At 32.5% G+C, this 17,995-nt stretch overlaps 1 protein-coding gene across 2 annotated transcripts; it reads left to right on the forward strand.

Moving 5' to 3' along the window:
- Window positions 1-12,315: 12,315 nt before the first annotated feature.
- On the forward strand, window positions 12,316-17,351 carry LOC139851967 (V-type proton ATPase subunit H-like). Of its 2 annotated transcripts, none has more exons than XM_071841161.1 (11): window positions 12,316-12,519; window positions 13,203-13,328; window positions 13,794-13,896; window positions 14,103-14,175; window positions 14,452-14,517; window positions 14,592-14,697; window positions 14,952-15,113; window positions 15,658-15,783; window positions 15,926-16,051; window positions 16,492-16,671; window positions 16,795-17,351. In XM_071841161.1, exons 1-11 carry the CDS (start codon window positions 12,484-12,486, stop codon window positions 17,041-17,043), a joined length of 1,353 nt encoding a protein of 450 aa, XP_071697262.1. In that variant the 5' UTR covers window positions 12,316-12,483; the 3' UTR covers window positions 17,044-17,351. The 2 variants fall into 2 exon arrangements, with proteins under 2 accessions (XP_071697262.1, XP_071697263.1); XM_071841162.1 differs by having other exon boundaries at window positions 16,833-16,967.
- The last annotated feature ends 644 nt before the right edge of the window (window positions 17,352-17,995 follow it).

Below are 17,995 nucleotides of genomic sequence, written 5' to 3' on the forward strand. Positions count from 1 at the left end.
CAGCTGTCCTCGTTAGTAACCTATAACTAGTTGTCCACAGTTAGATGTACAGAAATAAATCGATAAATATTATCTTGAATCAATCCACGACCCAGTGTATACGTATCTCAGTATTGATCACAACTCAAACTATATATATTTTGGAATCAACCTCAACCCTGTATAGCTAACTCCAACATTCACATATAGAGTGTCTATGGTTGTTCCGAAATATATATAGATGTGTCGACATGATAGGTCGAAACATTGTATACGTGTCTATGGTATCTCAAGATTACATAATATACAATACAAGTTGATTAAGTTATGGTTGGAATAGATTTGTTACCAATTTTCACGTAGCTAAAATGAGAAAAATTATCCAATCTTGTTTTACCCATAACTTCTTCATTTTAAATCCGTTTTGAGTGAATCAAATTGCTATGGTTTCATATTGAACTCTATTTTATGAATCTAAATAGAAAAAGTATAGGTTTATAGTCGAAAAAATAAGTTACAAGTCGTTTTTGTAAAGGTAGTCATTTCAGTCGAAAGAACGACGTCTAGATGACCATTTTAGAAAACATACTTCCACTTTGAGTTTAACCATAATTTTTGGATATAGTTTCATGTTCATAATAAAAATCATTTTCTCAGAATAACAACTTTTAAATCAAAGTTTATCATAGTTTTTAATTAACTAACCCAAAACAGCCCGCGGTGTTACTACGACGGCGTAAATCCGGTTTTACGGTGTTTTTCGTGTTTCCAGGTTTTAAATCATTAAGTTAGCATATCATATAGATATAGAACATGTGTTTAGTTGATTTTAAAAGTCAAGTTAGAAGGATTAACTTTTGTTTGCGAACAAGTTTAGAATTAACTAAACTATGTTCTAGTGATTACAAGTTTAAACCTTCGAATAAGATAGCTTTATATGTATGAATCGAATGATGTTATGAACATCATTACTACCTTAATTTCCTTGGATAAACCTACTGGAAAATAGAAAAATGGATCTAGCTTCAATGGATCCTTGGATGGCTCGAAGTTCTTGAAGCAGAATCATGACACGAAAACAAGTTCAAGTAAGATCATCACTTGAAATAAGATTGTTATAGTTATAGAAATTGAACCAAAGTTTGAATATGATTATTACCTTGTATTAGAATGATAACCTACTGTAAGAAACAAAGATTTCTTGAGGTTGGATGATCACCTTACAAGATTGGAAGTGAGCTAGCAAACTTGAAAGTATTCTTGATTTTATGAAACTAGAACTTTTGGAATTTATGAAGAACACTTAGAACTTGAAGATAGAACTTGAGAGAGATCAATTAGATGAAGAAAATTGAAGAATGAAAGTGTTTTTAGGTGTTTTTGGTCGTTGGTGTATGGATTAGATATAAAGGATATGTAATTTTGTTTTCATGTAAATAAGTCATGAATGATTACTCATATTTTTGTAATTTTATGAGATATTTCATGCTAGTTGCCAAATGATGGTTCCCACATGTGTTAGGTGACTCACATGGGCTGCTAAGAGCTGATCATTGGAGTGTATATACCAATAGTACATACATCTAAAAGCTGTGTATTGTACGAGTACGAATACGGGTGCATACGAGTAGAATTGTTGATGAAACTGAACGAGGATGTAATTGTAAGCATTTTTGTTAAGTAGAAGTATTTTGATAAGTGTATTGAAGTCTTTCAAAAGTGTATAAATACATATTAAAACACTACATGTATATACATTTTAACTGAGTCGTTAAGTCATCGTTAGTCGTTACATGTAAGTGTTGTTTTTAAACCTTTAGGTTAACGGTCTTGTTAAATGTTGTTAACCCAATGTTTATAATATCAAATGAGATTTTAAATTATTATATTATCATGATATTATCATGTATGAATATCTCTTAATATGATATATATACATTAAATGTCTTTACAACGATAATCGTTACATATATGTCTCGTTTAAAAATCATTAAGTTAGTAGTCTTGTTTTTACATATGTAGTTCATTGTTAATATACTTAATGATATGTTTACTTATCATAGTATCATGTTAACTATATATATATCCATATATATGTCATCATATAGTTTTTACAAGTTTTAACGTTCGTGAATCACCGGTCAACTTGGGTGGTCAATTGTCTATATGAAACCTATTTCAATTAATCAAGTCTTAACAAGTTTGATTGCTTAACATGTTGGAAACATTTAATCATATAAATATCAATCTCAGTTAATATATATAAACATGGAAAAGTTCGGGTCACTACAGTATGTGCAACGCCAACGAAGACTAAATCCTAATATGCAAGATGTAGTTAAGAAAGAGATTATTAAACTGCTAGATGCAGGTCTAATTTATCCAATCTCTGATAGTCCATGGGTAAGCCCAGTTCAATGCGTGCCTAAGAAGGGTGGCATGACTGTCATTACAAATGAGAAAAATGAGCTTATTCCTACTAGAACTGTAACAGGATGGCGTGTATGTATTGATTATAGAAAATTAAATGACGCCACCAGAAAAGATCACTTTCCCTTACCTTTCATAGATCAAATGTTGGAAAGATTAGCCGGAAATAGTTACTATTGTTTTCTTGATGGATTTTCCGGATATTTTCAAATTCCAATAGCACCTGAGGACCAAGAGAAAACCACATTCACGTGCCCTTATGGTACTTTTGCTTACAAACGCATGCCATTTGGACTTTGTAACGCCCCTGCAACCTTTCAAAGGTGTATGATGGCGATTTTTCACGACATGATAGAAGAATGCATGGAAGTATTCATGGATGACTTTTCAGTCTTCGGTGATACATTTAAATCATGTCTAGTTAATCTTGAACGAATGCTAATTAGATGCGAACAATCAAATCTAGTACTTAATTGGGAGAAATGCCATTTTATGGTTAAAGAAGGGATCGTTCTTGGACATAAAATTTCAAAAGAAGGAATTGAAGTGGATAGAGCTAAAGTAGATGTAATTGCTAAACTTCCACATCCCACCAATGTTAGAGGAGTTAGGAGTTTTCTAGGGCATGCCGGTTTTTACCGACGTTTCATAAAAGATTTTTCTAAAATTGCCACTCCTATGAATAAACTCCTAGAAAAGGATGCTCCATTCATCTTTTCAGATGAGTGTATCAAATCTTTTAATATTCTTAAAGAGAAACTCACTAATGCACCGATCATGATAACACCAAATTGGAATCTACCATTTGAACTAATGTGCGATGCAAGTGATTTTGCAATGGGAGCCGTTTTAGGACAAAGGATTGAAAAACGATTTCAACCTATATATTATGCTAGTAAGACGTTACAAGGAGCACAAACGAACTATACAACAACTGAAAAAGAACTCCTTGCTATTGTCTTTGCTTTTGACAAATTTCGATCATATCTCGTTCTAGCAAAAACGGTGGTCTATACCGACCATTCTGCTCTTAGATACCTATTTTCAAAACAAGATGCTAAACCAAGATTAATCCTTTGGATCTTACTCTTACAAGAATTTGATATTGAAATCCGAGATAAAAGAGGAGCAGAAAATCTCGCCGCTGATCATCTTTCTCGTCTTGAAAATCCCGAATTAGAAGTTCTAAATGAATCAGCCATACAAGACAACTTTCCTGATGAATATCTATTGAAGATAGATTATAAAGAAATCCCATGGTTTGCAGACTATGCAAATTATTTAGTATGTGGATTCCTTGAAAAAGGATTATCGTACCAAAGACGAAAGAAATTCTTCAGTGATATAAAACACTATTTTTGGAAAGATCCACATCTGTTTAAAAGTTGTCCCGATGGAATAATACGCCGATGTGTATTTGGAGATGAAGCCAGTAAAATATTAAACCATTGTCACACAGGACCAACAGGAGGGCATTATGGGCCTCAACTAACAGCAAGAAAAGTTTATGCAGCTGGATTCTATTGGCCTACAATTTACAAAGATGCACACCTACTTTGCAAATCCTGTGATGCATGTCAAAGGGCCGGAAAAATAAGTCAACGTGATGAAATGCCACAAAATGTCATCCAAGTATGTGAAGTATTTGACATTTGGGGTATTGACTTTATGGGTCCATTTCCAAAATCTCATAATAATCTATATATACTCGTAGCCATTGATTATGTATCTAAATGGGCGGAAGCATAAGCTCTCCCAACTAACGATGCACGAGTTGTAGTCAACTTTTTAAAACGTCTTTTTGCAAGGTTTGGAACACCGAAAGCTTTAATAAGTGATCGGGGTACTCATTTCTGTAATAATCAACTTGAGAAAGTTCTTAAAAGATATGGAGTAACTCATAAAATCTCCACTGCATATCATCCACAAACAAGTGGACAAGTTGAAAACACCAACCGAGCTTTAAAACGTATTCTAGAGAAAACCGTAGGATCAAATCCGAAGGAATGGTCCATTAAATTGGAGGATGCACTCTGGGCTTTTAGAACAGCCTACAAAACTCCAATTGAAACCACACCTTTTAGACTTGTTTATGGAAAAGCATGTCATCTTCCAGTAGAAATTGAACACAAAGCATTTTGGGCTTTGAAGACATGTAATCTTGATTTACATGAAGCTGTACGTCTACGATTAAGTCAACTAAACGAATTAGAAGAATTAAGACATGAAGCATACGAAAATTCGTTAATCTATAAAGAAAGAACGAAGAAATGGCATGATAAAAGAATCAGAAGTTCAAAAGAATTTAAAGAAGGAGACAAAGTTCTTCTTTTCAATTCACGATTCAAGCTATTTCCTGGAAAATTGAAATCAAGATGGTGTGGACCATTCATGGTCAAAAGAGTTTTCCCATACAGAACGATAGAATTAATAAATTCAAATGGGATTGAATTTAAAGTTAATGGTCACAGAATTAAACATTACATACATGGTCCGATGGAAGTTGACAACGAAGTTAATCATAATTTCGACACCACAGCTAACTAAGTGTGGGGAGAATCAAGTCTTTAAAGGATAATATGTATTTCTGTTAGAGTTAGATTGTCTGTTTTCGTGTAGTTCTCGAAAATGAAACCCGAATGGTCTTTCCCTAGCAGACCCTAAAGAACTAGTCTTCTCCCCCCATTCTGAATTTTTATTTTTTTTTAGGTTTTTACGAAATGAAGACTGCCTGTGAACTAAACCATGGTCTAATGCTACACGCTTTGATCACTAAACGTAATAATGACATACTACCGAGTGAAATAGTATCAGTAATCAGAGAAAGAATGGACGGAGTTAGAAAAGAATCCAGATGCGAAGATAATAAGTTACAATTTGGTAAAGAAAAATCAAAATCCGCAGCGAAAAGAAGAGCACGACACCTAGAAAGATGTCACAAATGCGGAAAATGGTCACATGGAGGTAAATGTTCAAATAATCAAACCTATTCAAATACCGAATTTGTTACTTTATGAAGAGACGGACCGTTCATATGTTTAGAAGAAAAGACACTGAATGCTCGAGGTTACGCCTATGTAGCCATGGAAAACCAATTAAACCGACTATCTTATGAATGGGATAGATCATATAACTAAGAAATCTATTTCACAGGTATGTCTGTACAGTTTTTATTTTTATTTTTATTTTTAACCTTTTGATAATAAACGCTAATTTGTTCGCTAAAAAGTATTAAATTGGTATAGAATAAAATTAGGTTTGGCGACCGAAATTATTGATATCATTCAAAAATTTATTACATCACTGCGAAATTTAACGTTTATTCTTAAGGTATAAATATCTTTAAACAATCAACCCAAAATATTTCAAAAATTCGTCATGAGTTAAATTAGGTTTTGGAACCGAAATTACTTTACCGAAAAGAGGGGCGCATATTTTTGATAATATTTGATTGATTAAAGTGGGATAAAAAGACAAAAAGATTTTTAATTTTATTTTTACCATGTTTTTAAAATTAATATTTAAATCTTAAATTAATATTGTAAACTTTGTAAAAACAATATATTTAAAATTGTAAATATTTGAAAAATTAATATAAGTTTGGTGTGAATTTATAATATGAATTTTTAATTTTATGCATTTCAAATTTTAAGTTTGGTGTGAATTTTTAATATTAATTTTGAATTTTATATTTAAGTTGTGTGAATTTAAAAATAAAAATTTACTTTATCTCATTAAGTTAAAAATATGATTTTTAAAATTCGTCGTAAGTTGAAGACTAGGTCTTTGAACCGAAATTGCTTTACCCGAGGGAGGGACGAGAACTTTTATTATCATTGTTTTTAATCTTATTGAATTAAAGTATGCCAAAAACATTAAAAAAAACCCAAAAATCTTAGCTTTTAAAACAATCGCTACAAAAAGACAAATTTTAAAATTTTGTCGAGGGACGGACTAGGACATCGATCCGAAACGACCTCGTCCTAAATAACAAAGGAAACAAAATTTTAAAATTAAGTACTTTGGTTATGCCTGGAACCCCTATTGGTACCAGTATCATCCCTAGTATACTTAGTTTTATTTATTTTGTAATTTGTAATGATTGATACATTTAATACTTTTGTTAATATTGTAATAGTTTTTATAATTGTCTAACTTTTATTCTTAGATTTTAATAATTTTTGAATGTGGGGTAATATACCAAACTTCAAAAATATGTATATATGTTTGCAGTTTATCTTAGGTACACAACAGGGTAAAACAATGCATTTTCAAAGACTGGCATTAAGTTCAGCAAAAGCAACTAATTTTGACGACAAGATGCAAAATATATGTGAAATAACAACAAGACGGAATGAACAAATGATGTGCACCATTTATCATTCAGCAAACAAACGCCAATATATTTAGAAACTTTGGTAAAAATTTAATCATTTTCACACAAATCACCCTCAATAATTTAAATTATTACTGATTTCTTGCAAATGAGGGCATTGCAAGATCTCAAGTGTGGAAAGGGGTTAAATTCTTTCGGATTTTAAAATTTTTATCTTAAACACTTGGTTACCATTAAAAATACTAGTAAAGCAGTAGTTGTATTAGAATCTAGTGCTCTCTGATAATAAAAAACAGCCCTGGTCTTATATACTGACTACCCAATTCTAGTAAAATTTTTCAAAAATTTTCAATTAAATGAACTCAAAATCATGTTTATACATATTTATGAACAATAAAACTAGGTTTTAACACCGAAATTATTGTTACCTCAAAAAGGACATAAATTGAGAAACAAACCAAAATGTTAAAATTCATTTAAAATGGAATAGAGGACGATAAAAAGGAAAATAAAAGCCAAGTGTGGGAAAATTCTCCAAGTTATTCAAAACATATATCACATATTTCTGTAACAAATAACTGAAAATACTTTTGTTTTGGACTAAACTAAACTGTTTTACCCGATGAAAGAAAAGAAAAGATGGATCTACACGATGAATCAATTCCATCATTAAAAGGAAGTAAAGTCTTCCGAAAAAGAAACGCACTTCTTGATTTAGGTCAAGAAGTTGTCGTCCAGACCAGCTGTAGGTTGACGAAAAATCTAGAAAAGTCGTCTCTAAAATCAGCAGGAAATCCACGGACCTCTGCATAAAACAGGGTCGCCAAGTGGTCAGATTTATCCTAACCATGAGAAGGATTTATCTTGTACAATGGGGGGGCACCGTGCAAATTATTTCATAGCATTATTCCTCAAGAAAGACAAGCTTTTAGTTGAAATTGTTCTATTTACAAGTGATATTCGTTTAAATAATAAAAGGTGAAGACAAAAGACAGATTCGACGAATTGAAGACGCAAACGATCAAAAAGCTCAAAAGTACAAAAGACAATCAAAGAGGTTCCAATTATTGATAAGAAACGTCTCGAAATTACAAGAGTACAAGATTCAAAACGCAAAGTACAAGATATTAAATTGTACGCAAGGACGTTCGAAAATCCGGAACCGGGACATGAGTCAACTCTCAACGCTCGACGCAACGGACTAAAAATTACAAGTCAACTATGCACATAAATATAATATAATATTTAAATAATTCTTATAATTATTTATATATTATAATAAATAATAAAAACCGTCGGCAAGAAAGACTCCAAATTGATCTGAGCTGTAATTTCAAACTCCGCGACTCGCGGAGTTTGAAGGCCAAAAAGGCCGCGAGTCGCAGAGCCCCAATTTCAGAAAATCCCTATAAAGCTCGCGCATTCTGATCGTAATCATCATCTTTTTTCTTCTTTTCCTCATACGTAAAATATATATATATATATATATATATATATATATAATTTATATTTTAATTTTAATTATAATTCTAATAATAAGGGTATGTTAGCGAATGTTGTAAGGGTGTAAGTCGAAATTCTGTCCGTGTAACGCTACGCTATTTTTAATCATTGTAAGTTATGTTCAACCTTTTTACATTAATGTCTCGTAGCTAAGTTATTATTATGCTTATTTAAAACGAAGTAATCATGATGTTGGGCTAATTACTAAAATTGAGTAATTGGGCTTTGTACCATAATTGGGGTTTGGACAAAAGAACGACACTTGTGAAAATTAGACTATGGGCTATTAATGGGCTTTATATTTGTTTAACTAAATGATAGTTTGTTAATGTTAATATAAAGATTTACAATTGGGCGTCCCTATAAATTACCATATACACTCAATCGGACACGATGGGCGGGGTATTTATATGTACGAATAATCGTTCATTTAACCGGACACGGGAATGGATTAATAGCCACTAGAATAATTAAAACAGGGGTGAAATTATGTACAAAGGACACTTGGTATAATTGATAACAAAATATTAAAACCTTGGGTTACACTCAGTCGACATCCTGGTGTAATTATTAAACAAAGTATTAAAATCTTGTTACAGTTTAAATCCCCAATTAATTGGAATATTTAACTTCGGGTATAAGGATAATTTGACGAGGACACTCGCACTTTATATTTATGACTGATGGACTGTTATGGACAAAAACCAGACGGACATATTAAATAATCTAGGACAAAGGACAATTAACCCATGGGCATAAAACTAAAATCAACACGTCAAACATCATGATTACGGAAGTTTAAATAAGCATAATTCTTCTATTTCATATTTAATTTCCTTTATTTTATATTTAATTGTACTTCTAATTATCGCATTTTTATTGTTATTGTATTTAATTGCACTTTTAATTATCGTACTTTTTAATTATCGCAAGTTTATTTTATCACACTTTTATTATTCGCAATTTCATTATCGTTATTTACTTTATGCTTTAATTTAAGTCTTGTATTTATTTTTAATATTTTACATTTGGTTTTAACTGCGACTAAAGTTTTAAAATCGACAAACCGGTCATTAAACGGTAAAAACCCCCCTTTATAATAATAATATTACTTATATATATATATATATATATATATATATATATATATATATATATATATATATATATATATATATATATATATATATATATATGTATTTTTATAAAAGTAAACTAATATAGCGTTAAGCTTTGTTTAAAAAGATTCTCTGTGGAACGAACCGGACTTACTAAAAACTACACTACTGTACGATTAGGTACACTGCCTATAAGTGTTGTAGCAAGGTTTAAGTATATCCATTCTATAAATAAATAAATATCTTGTGTAAAATTGTATCGTATTTAATAGTATTTTCTGCTAAAATTAATAAGCTATTTTCGTATACACCTCGCGAAACATCAATGTGCAAATGAGTCAATGTTACAACCCTCACTGAAGGACATGCATCTACTTTCCGCCTCTACATGTTTTGCCCATTTGGTCCCTTTTGACCCGTTTGGTCATTTTGGTCAAATGATCTGTGTACAAAATCGATCTATTTTTCTCTTCATGAACAAAAGTCCGGTAGCTATTTTTCAACATACTCTTATCACATTTACATCACTTACGGGCTCATAATTCTTATACAATTCTATAAGAAAAAAAATGATCAATAGGTTCTTCAAACTCCTTTTAACATGAATCACATTATATAAGTGTGCTTTATACAGAAACCCTAAACTAAAATAGCACGATCAACGAAAATAAAAATCTATGTATTTTTGACTGCTCGAATTTAAAATCGGACATTATATGAAAATTGAAACTTACATATCTATTGAATGATATTATATCAACGATTCAGTTTTCAATTACTTAAACGATCAATGATAAACAAAGGAGATGATAGTAATCGAAGAACGCTGCAACCATACCCAAGCAATTAGGAAACATTTGCGATACAATCAACAATTAAAAGCAGCAGTATATCATTTATTCATAAGATTTCGAACCAAAAAAAACCAAATACATATACCGCAGTATCAATTAGTATTGAATATTCATAATAAAACAATTTGAATTCAAGATAAAGTTCATAAACTGCAGTATCAAATTGTATTGAATATTCATAAAGATCCAATTGATTATATAGAAATCCTAAAAATCTTTAATTATCTATTGAAATCGATACCTGGTACTTTCCGATGATAGGTGTCGTCAAAATGATCCCAAAAACCGGCGACGGTAAAGGCGAGTTACTGGAGATAATATACAAAGTTAGTACCGTTATGTGCGTAAAATTGCAGCGATTAAATCTGCTGTGGCGGCGAGCTTTATCAGCGGCGCCGGAGGACACGATCGTCGGTGTAAATGGTGTGGGTGTAGGAGCGAGGGTAAAGGGAGAGAGGGAGGGATCCGTTTTATGACTGATAACCTTATTTTTCTCTTAACCCTAATTTTATGTGTTGATATGTACACGTGTCGTATTATTGGAATTAATTTGTATTTTCATTTGGCTTTTTAAAAATACACGTGGAAAATAATTGTCAGGGACAATGTCAGACTGACATGTCAGCTTTGTACTTTACGCTTTGTAAAAGGTAAGGATACTACTTTCCTCCCGATTAATACTTCCATGATTCCTTTTTAAATTATTCCAAATTATAGTAATACTTTATTTCTATAAATTTTATAACAACAATAATGTAAAAAAAATTATAAATTATAAATTTTTTTAAAAATTTTATATGCCATACTTTATGTGCCTAAAACAAAAAAGTAGCTTAACTTTAAGTGAACAAAAAATACAGTGTTGTAATGATTTTCTAAAACTCTGCGATTTTTGTTTGTGAACTATTAATCTGCGATAGAAGGAGTAATACCTTTAAGTTTATTCTCGGACAAAGGACTAAAATCAGATACAATGACGCTAAGTTTCAACCTATCCACCACTAAACGAGATAACTTGCAGCCAAGAGAAATCACTGCCGATCCAAAAATTTTACCGTGGGAGGATGATTTCCGGCAAGCAGACACCCCACAAAAATGGGACGACCGAACACATTATAGCAATTCAAATATCTACCGACAAGTTTTAGAATAAGGATCATGAAAGGAAATAAACATGTACCGACAATTCACCCAATGTTTAATTTCTCCGATCAAACCTATTTTACTATAGACGCTCTCTAATTCTAAATTCGGCCAACAAAAACTGTCAAACCATTACGATTAGTCTTCTCATGAGCATCAATACTCGTCGTCGCACTGTTGGCGACCATTACTAGACCAACACCAGGAAGAGCATCTCCAAACGAAGTTCCTAAAGGCCCGTCGAAGATTCGTACAGAATCACAGTTTAACGAATATCTGGTTGGATTTTTTGGATTCTCATGTTTGGAGTTGATTTGAAACGAGGGTTGGGGATTTGAATTTTTGAAATTTCAAAAAGAGGGTTGAGGTAGATTTTTTGAGAGAGAATTATTTTATCATGTATGTGCACTAGTATTGTGTTGTTATGAATCTAGTTTCAAGATACGTGTCACATAGATCGTAAAATTTATCAATAAGTAAAGTTTATCAATCAAACGTTGTTTTGATTCAAAATTTAGCACTTTTAAATCTTTTAAATTTATTTTAGTTTAAAAATTTTGCTAGTTAACTCTAAAAATTGTCGTTTACATACACTGAATCATCATAAAAAAAAAGTGATTATTATTCAATATTAAAATCACTTTTAAAATGACACTTATCAAGATATCAAGATCAAGATATCTATAGTTAATATTAAAATTCTATAATGATAATATCATTATTAAGCTAATTAATATGCATTTTAAGTGTTTGATGAAATTTTCAGCTGACGAGTTTCTTAGTCGGACTCTGTGATTCCATGGATCATTAAACAAAATTACTTTAGCATTTACGTTCACTTAATATCTAAAACATATCATTAAACTGTTTCGTTTAAACAAACCAGTGGTTGTACTTGTCACTATTAATTTGTAATACCTAAAACATAATTCCTGTTTTTGTTGAAAAAAACAAAGAAATAGAACGAGTTTGAAGAGTCGTGTGTAAAATTGGTAACTGTCAACGTGTTTCAGAACCACGTGGACATAACGATCGAGACAAAGAGAGATCACACCCTCCAAATCATCCCCAATCACCATACACTCTATCTAGATTCGAACCCTAATTCCAACTCTCATCAATGCCGACAGATCAAGCCGAGCTCACTTCCGATCAGGTATATATCTATACACATCACATCTTTTAATCATGTTCATTTGATCGGAATCTAGGGCTGATATACCCTATCAATCCCCGATTGTTTCAGATTCTAATTGAATTTTGAATATAATCGAGAAATCATTTGTTTCGTATAACTCTTATGGAACGGATATTGACTATTTGACTTATTAGATCGTGAGTTTGTGTGTGTGTGTCTCTGTGTGTGATTGACTGATTAACAGTTGTACGGTGTGATTGAGACTTATGAATGTAAATGAGATATTGTAGGTTTACTATATTTTGATGCTTATTTGTGTTGAGTAGGGATGAGATCGGTTCCGGAACCGTACTGTAACATACCAGAACCGGTTCAGATTCGGTTTTTTGGTTTTTCTGCTCATGCCTATATACAGTCAGCACAAATAGGAAAATTACTATTGAGAACAAATTTATTTGGAGTGGTCGGAGCCCCTTATGTCCTAACTATCCTCCGTCCTTGGCTGGCGCTTGCTGAGGTAGATTACTAGAATGATACCACTTAGGGTAAGACGAATACATAAGGGTGACATACATCAATCTAACATGAAGTAACTATTGTTCTATTTTGGTGGCGATAGATTCTGTGTTTCTGTTATTATATTGATTGATATTGATACTAGAAGCATCGACTGATTTCATTTTTATATGCGTTGCGTAAAGGTTTTGAGGAGGGACATCCCATGGGAGACCTACATGACAACTAAGCTGATCACCGGAACATCCCTCCAGCTTTTAAGACGCTATGACAAAAAGTCTGAAAATGACAGGGCACCGCTTCTTGAAAATGTAAGCTTACCTTGCTTATGCTCATTCTCTGTGCTAATACCAAAACAGGAAAGTGGTATTATATTTGTTAGATCCTCAATTTCAGTTTGTATAGATATTTGTTTGACAATAATGCATCTCAACCTTAACAAGCCGTTTATCCCTAACTAGTCATGGTAGGCTAGAATGAACCCCATATATATAATCAATTTATATCTGATTTAAGTGTAATTGACTCATTGTTGCAAGTGGTTTATTAAGAGACCCTTGTTGGGGATGGCACATATATTTCTTCTCTCTGTGTTCCCCAAGCTCTCTGTTGCAAGACTACCACTGCGATTTTGTACTTATATTGGCTTAAGATTAAATGACAAGTAACGTACGTTGCATGTTGTCACTTATTAATGAATTTGGTACTCAACAATATATTGAATTACTCACATTAATCAGTTCGAAAATTTACGATCTCTCTAATTTCTGTCACAGGACGGTCCTTCTTATATCCGCGTATTTATTAGCATCTTGCGTGACATACAGAAAGAGGACACTGTCGAATATGTGTTGGCTTTAATTGATGATATGCTTACAGGTGATTGGACAAATTATTACATTATCTCTTTGATTTCTTATGGCTGCATTTTTATCCTTTCTCATCCGTAATAAGAATGTAATCATAGCTAAACTTGGCTCGAAAATGTGGTCCGTTGATGCATCTTCAACTTGGTGAGGTTTCTGCTTTGATTGTCGTATATTGTTTTTTCGATTAATTGACTTACTGAGCATTTTTATTTGCAGTAAGCCCTAATAGAGCGAAGCTGTTTCATGACAAGTCTCTTGCAGATGAAGATATTTATGAACCTTTCCTGAGGTTTTTCTTTTACAATGTTATTGCTTTGTAGGAAAAGGAACACTATGTGACTACTGTTAAAATGTTGATACATGTATTATTTTTTTCTTCTGAATTGTGAATCATTTTATCTTAAACGGGTTTATGGTGTAGCTTCTAGTTTGATGTGTATGTATGTTTTTATTAAAATGCAATGTGCAAATGTTAATGAAGGTTGTTGTGATTCTTCAAATATGCTGACTCTTGCAGTAATCTATTAACTACGTGCTTATGTAATCCCAACCTTTTGCGCTTCAGATTGTTATGGAAAGGTAGCTGGTTCATACAAGAGAAGAGCTCTAAGATACTTACTTTGGTAGTGAGGTACCAAAAATATCGCTCTTGATACATAAGGCTTCATCAATGAATTTATTGATTCTGTTTTGCTGAAATTATAGTGCAAGGCCAAAACAAAATGGTTTGATTTCAAATGGAGAATCAAAGAAGAAAACTACCTCAAGTGATGATGTTTTGAAAGGATTGGTGGAGTGGCTATGCATTCAGGTTTGTAACAACTTATTCATGTTAAAAATAGTTTATTCACTTACACGATAACAAATGAGTAATGGCATACATTGAAAACAAATGAGTAAATTAAAATCGAGTGCCAGTCTCTAACTTCACGTAGAATGGTTATCACATTGTTGAGGTTTAATTGGCCCAGTTTAGTAGTTCAGTCTGAATCATTAGCAATTATCATAAACACAAATAGTCTCATTAGGTCGTTATCTTACATTTAAAGTAAATATCTCTTACAGTTGAAAAGGCCTTCACACCCGAGCCGTAGCATTCCGGTTTCTATCAGCTGTCTGGCAACTTTGTTGAAGGAACCTGTTGTTAGGTCTTCATTTGTTCAAGCGGATGGGGTGAAACTGCTTGTGCCACTCATTTCTCCTGCATCCACTCAGCAGTCAATTCAGGTAACCTTGACTCTTTTAATGTTATAGGTGTTAAATAGGTGGGTTTGGTAGTGTTTCTGTACGGTAACTATTTGGGACACGTGTCCAGTTGACCCCAAAACATTTGCTGTTATAGATAGCTAGTTTGTCAAAATATTATTTATAAGTTATATTATTTCAATAATATCAGTTTGGACTACTATCATTTAGGAAATTTAATACATAAATTCTGGATTTTGAGACTTTCAGCCCGCTTCCTTGTAAGATACGGTGTATTTATTATGAAAAATATGATTATATTCTGTTTCTTTACCGCGAGAGATAAAATGTAACATGGTTGACCCATTTTTTATTAATAGTTTGAAAGCACCACGTTAAGGAATGTCTGTTTGTACAACCTGTCACTCTCTCTGTACACAAGCTAGCATCTTCTGCTTTTATAACTACCATAAACTTAATATTTTTGTGCGTTATATGATGTAAGCAATTAGTTGTCTATGAGACGTTTTTGTGTCCTTTGTGATAAAATTATAGGGTATCATTAACTTCATTTATTGTCAAACAGCTTCTATATGAAACATGCCTCTGTGTTTGGCTCTTGTCCTACTATGAACCTGCAATTGAGTACTTGGCTACATCTCGAGCTCTGCCACGGTTGTTGGACGTTGTCAAAGGTTCAACCAAAGAAAAGGTCCTCCCTTTACTTTCATCAATTCTTATTCAATCGCCTACTGCAATATTAAAAGTTCCTTACATTAGATTGTTACTTATAATACTACTTCATGGTGATCTAATTTTAGGGTTTTATTATAATCATTAATGTTGTTTATTAGGTTGTGAGGTTGATAGTGTTGACTTTTAAGAATCTGCTTTCAAAAGGAACCTTTGGAGCTCAGATGGTAGATCTTGGACTTCCACAAATTGTTCAAAGTTTGAAAGCACAGGCATGGAGTGACGAGGTGAATAATTATTTCACATAAATGAATTCACGAGCTTGCTTATTTAGTTATGAAAGGCTTGATTTCGGTTATGTTATATATCTAACATGCAATCAGAGGAAATTTATGAATTAGCTTAGAAGGAACTGGTTTAATGGGTCAGAAATCGCGCAAGAGTATGTTTTAATGCATATATCCTTCATTTTATTAACTAAATAGATTTTTGTTAACCCTGATCCAATATGTTTATCATGGTGAAAAGGTGAAGTACTAGATCATTTGAAAAGCAAATGGTGACCCATTTTTATCGGGTACCCAATCTAGTGCGCTAAGATCTGAATGGATGCTAATAGAGACATCTTTATTGCATATATTTAGAGATAACCTGTTTGAGTTGTAGTAACTTCTGTAAGTTCATATTTCGGCCATTTTCTTTATAATTTTATTTTTATTTTTCGTAGGACCTTTTGGACGCTTTAAATCAATTGGAAGAAGGGCTGAAAGATAACATCAAGAAACTGAGTTCTTTTGATAAATACAAGCAGGAAGTCCTTCTTGGTCATCTTGATTGGTCTCCAATGCATAAAGATGCTACTTTTTGGCGAGACAATATAACAAACTTTGAAGAAAATGATTTCCAGGTAATTCATAAGCATTACTTTAGTACGGAGTACAAATTTTTTTTTTTTATACCATACGAAGTATCCTACAAATATATGAACACATGAATATAAGTCGCTGACAATGGGCAATATACATGGTAGACTCTACGTGTTCTGCTCACGATATTGGAAACATCAAGTGATCCGAGAACACTAGCTGTTGCTTGCTTTGATCTGTCCCAGTTTATTCAATACCATCCAGCGGGTCGGGTCATTGTCACCGACCTCAAAGCAAAGGAGCGGGTCATGAAACTGATGAACCATGAAAATGCTGAGGTCACCAAAAACGCATTGCTTTGTATCCAAAGGCTCTTCCTTGGTGCCAAGTATGCAAGCTTTCTACAGGTTTAATTTTTCGCTATCTGGATCGTATCAATATACGAGCGTATGCATCTCTTGTGCCCTTCCTCTAGGCTTTGTATTTGTTGAATGGTTTGTTTTTTTCGAATAAAATATAGATGCATGTATTATTATTTATTTTTATTATTATTTTTGCTGGTAATGGATGGTGATGAAATAAAAAGGTTGAGGGCTATTTATCAATTATTGTAAATTTAATTAAGCAAGATGTGTAAAAAGTGGTGTTGACTGTTAAGTGATGCATCATGTCTACAGGATTTGTTACTTTGGATTTGTAGTATGTTTTGTTTGTTTCTTCACTTCGTTTTGGATTCTTGTATCATGTGAATGTTCCTGCTACTTGATCTTTTGTTGTGTTGAGTTGCTTTCTCATCTCGTATAAATATTTATAAAAATATAGATGTTAGATGTATATATTTAAAAATAATGGAAAAAGGCATAAAGCAGTCACTTTTATCATCATCTGACACAACATATAATGCGACTTCCAAATATCTATTATCTAATCTATTTTATATAAACAACTGGTTTATTTATAACTCGCCTTTTCTCGAGAATTAGATATAATTTATTAAGTCAAAATTAACTTGAGTGCAACTTGATGAACCGACTTTTTATTCTCTGGATGGCCATACTAACTCCGGATGGCCTTATTAACTCGCGACAGTTCTCATCGAGGGTGTCAAAGACGGTTCGATTGAAAATGGGAGAAGAAGAGAGGATGTTCTAGTCACGTCTGTCTTCACTTGTCTTGTATGCCTTCATTGTCTTCTTTATATAAGCCCATTAGAGACGGTTCATTAACAACGTTTAGACCTTTTAGTTCCTATTTAAACACATTGGAGCATGATCTTGAAATCGTCAATTTTAGGGTATAATGATATGGAAATAAATTGATCTATTTTTATGGGTATAGAGAGAGTGACCTGTTTGGTCCCGATTT

The sequence above is a fragment of the Rutidosis leptorrhynchoides genome, chromosome 6 (assembly GCF_046630445.1).
Source record: "Rutidosis leptorrhynchoides isolate AG116_Rl617_1_P2 chromosome 6, CSIRO_AGI_Rlap_v1, whole genome shotgun sequence".
In the NCBI taxonomy this organism is placed as follows: Eukaryota; Viridiplantae; Streptophyta; class Magnoliopsida; order Asterales; family Asteraceae; genus Rutidosis; species Rutidosis leptorrhynchoides.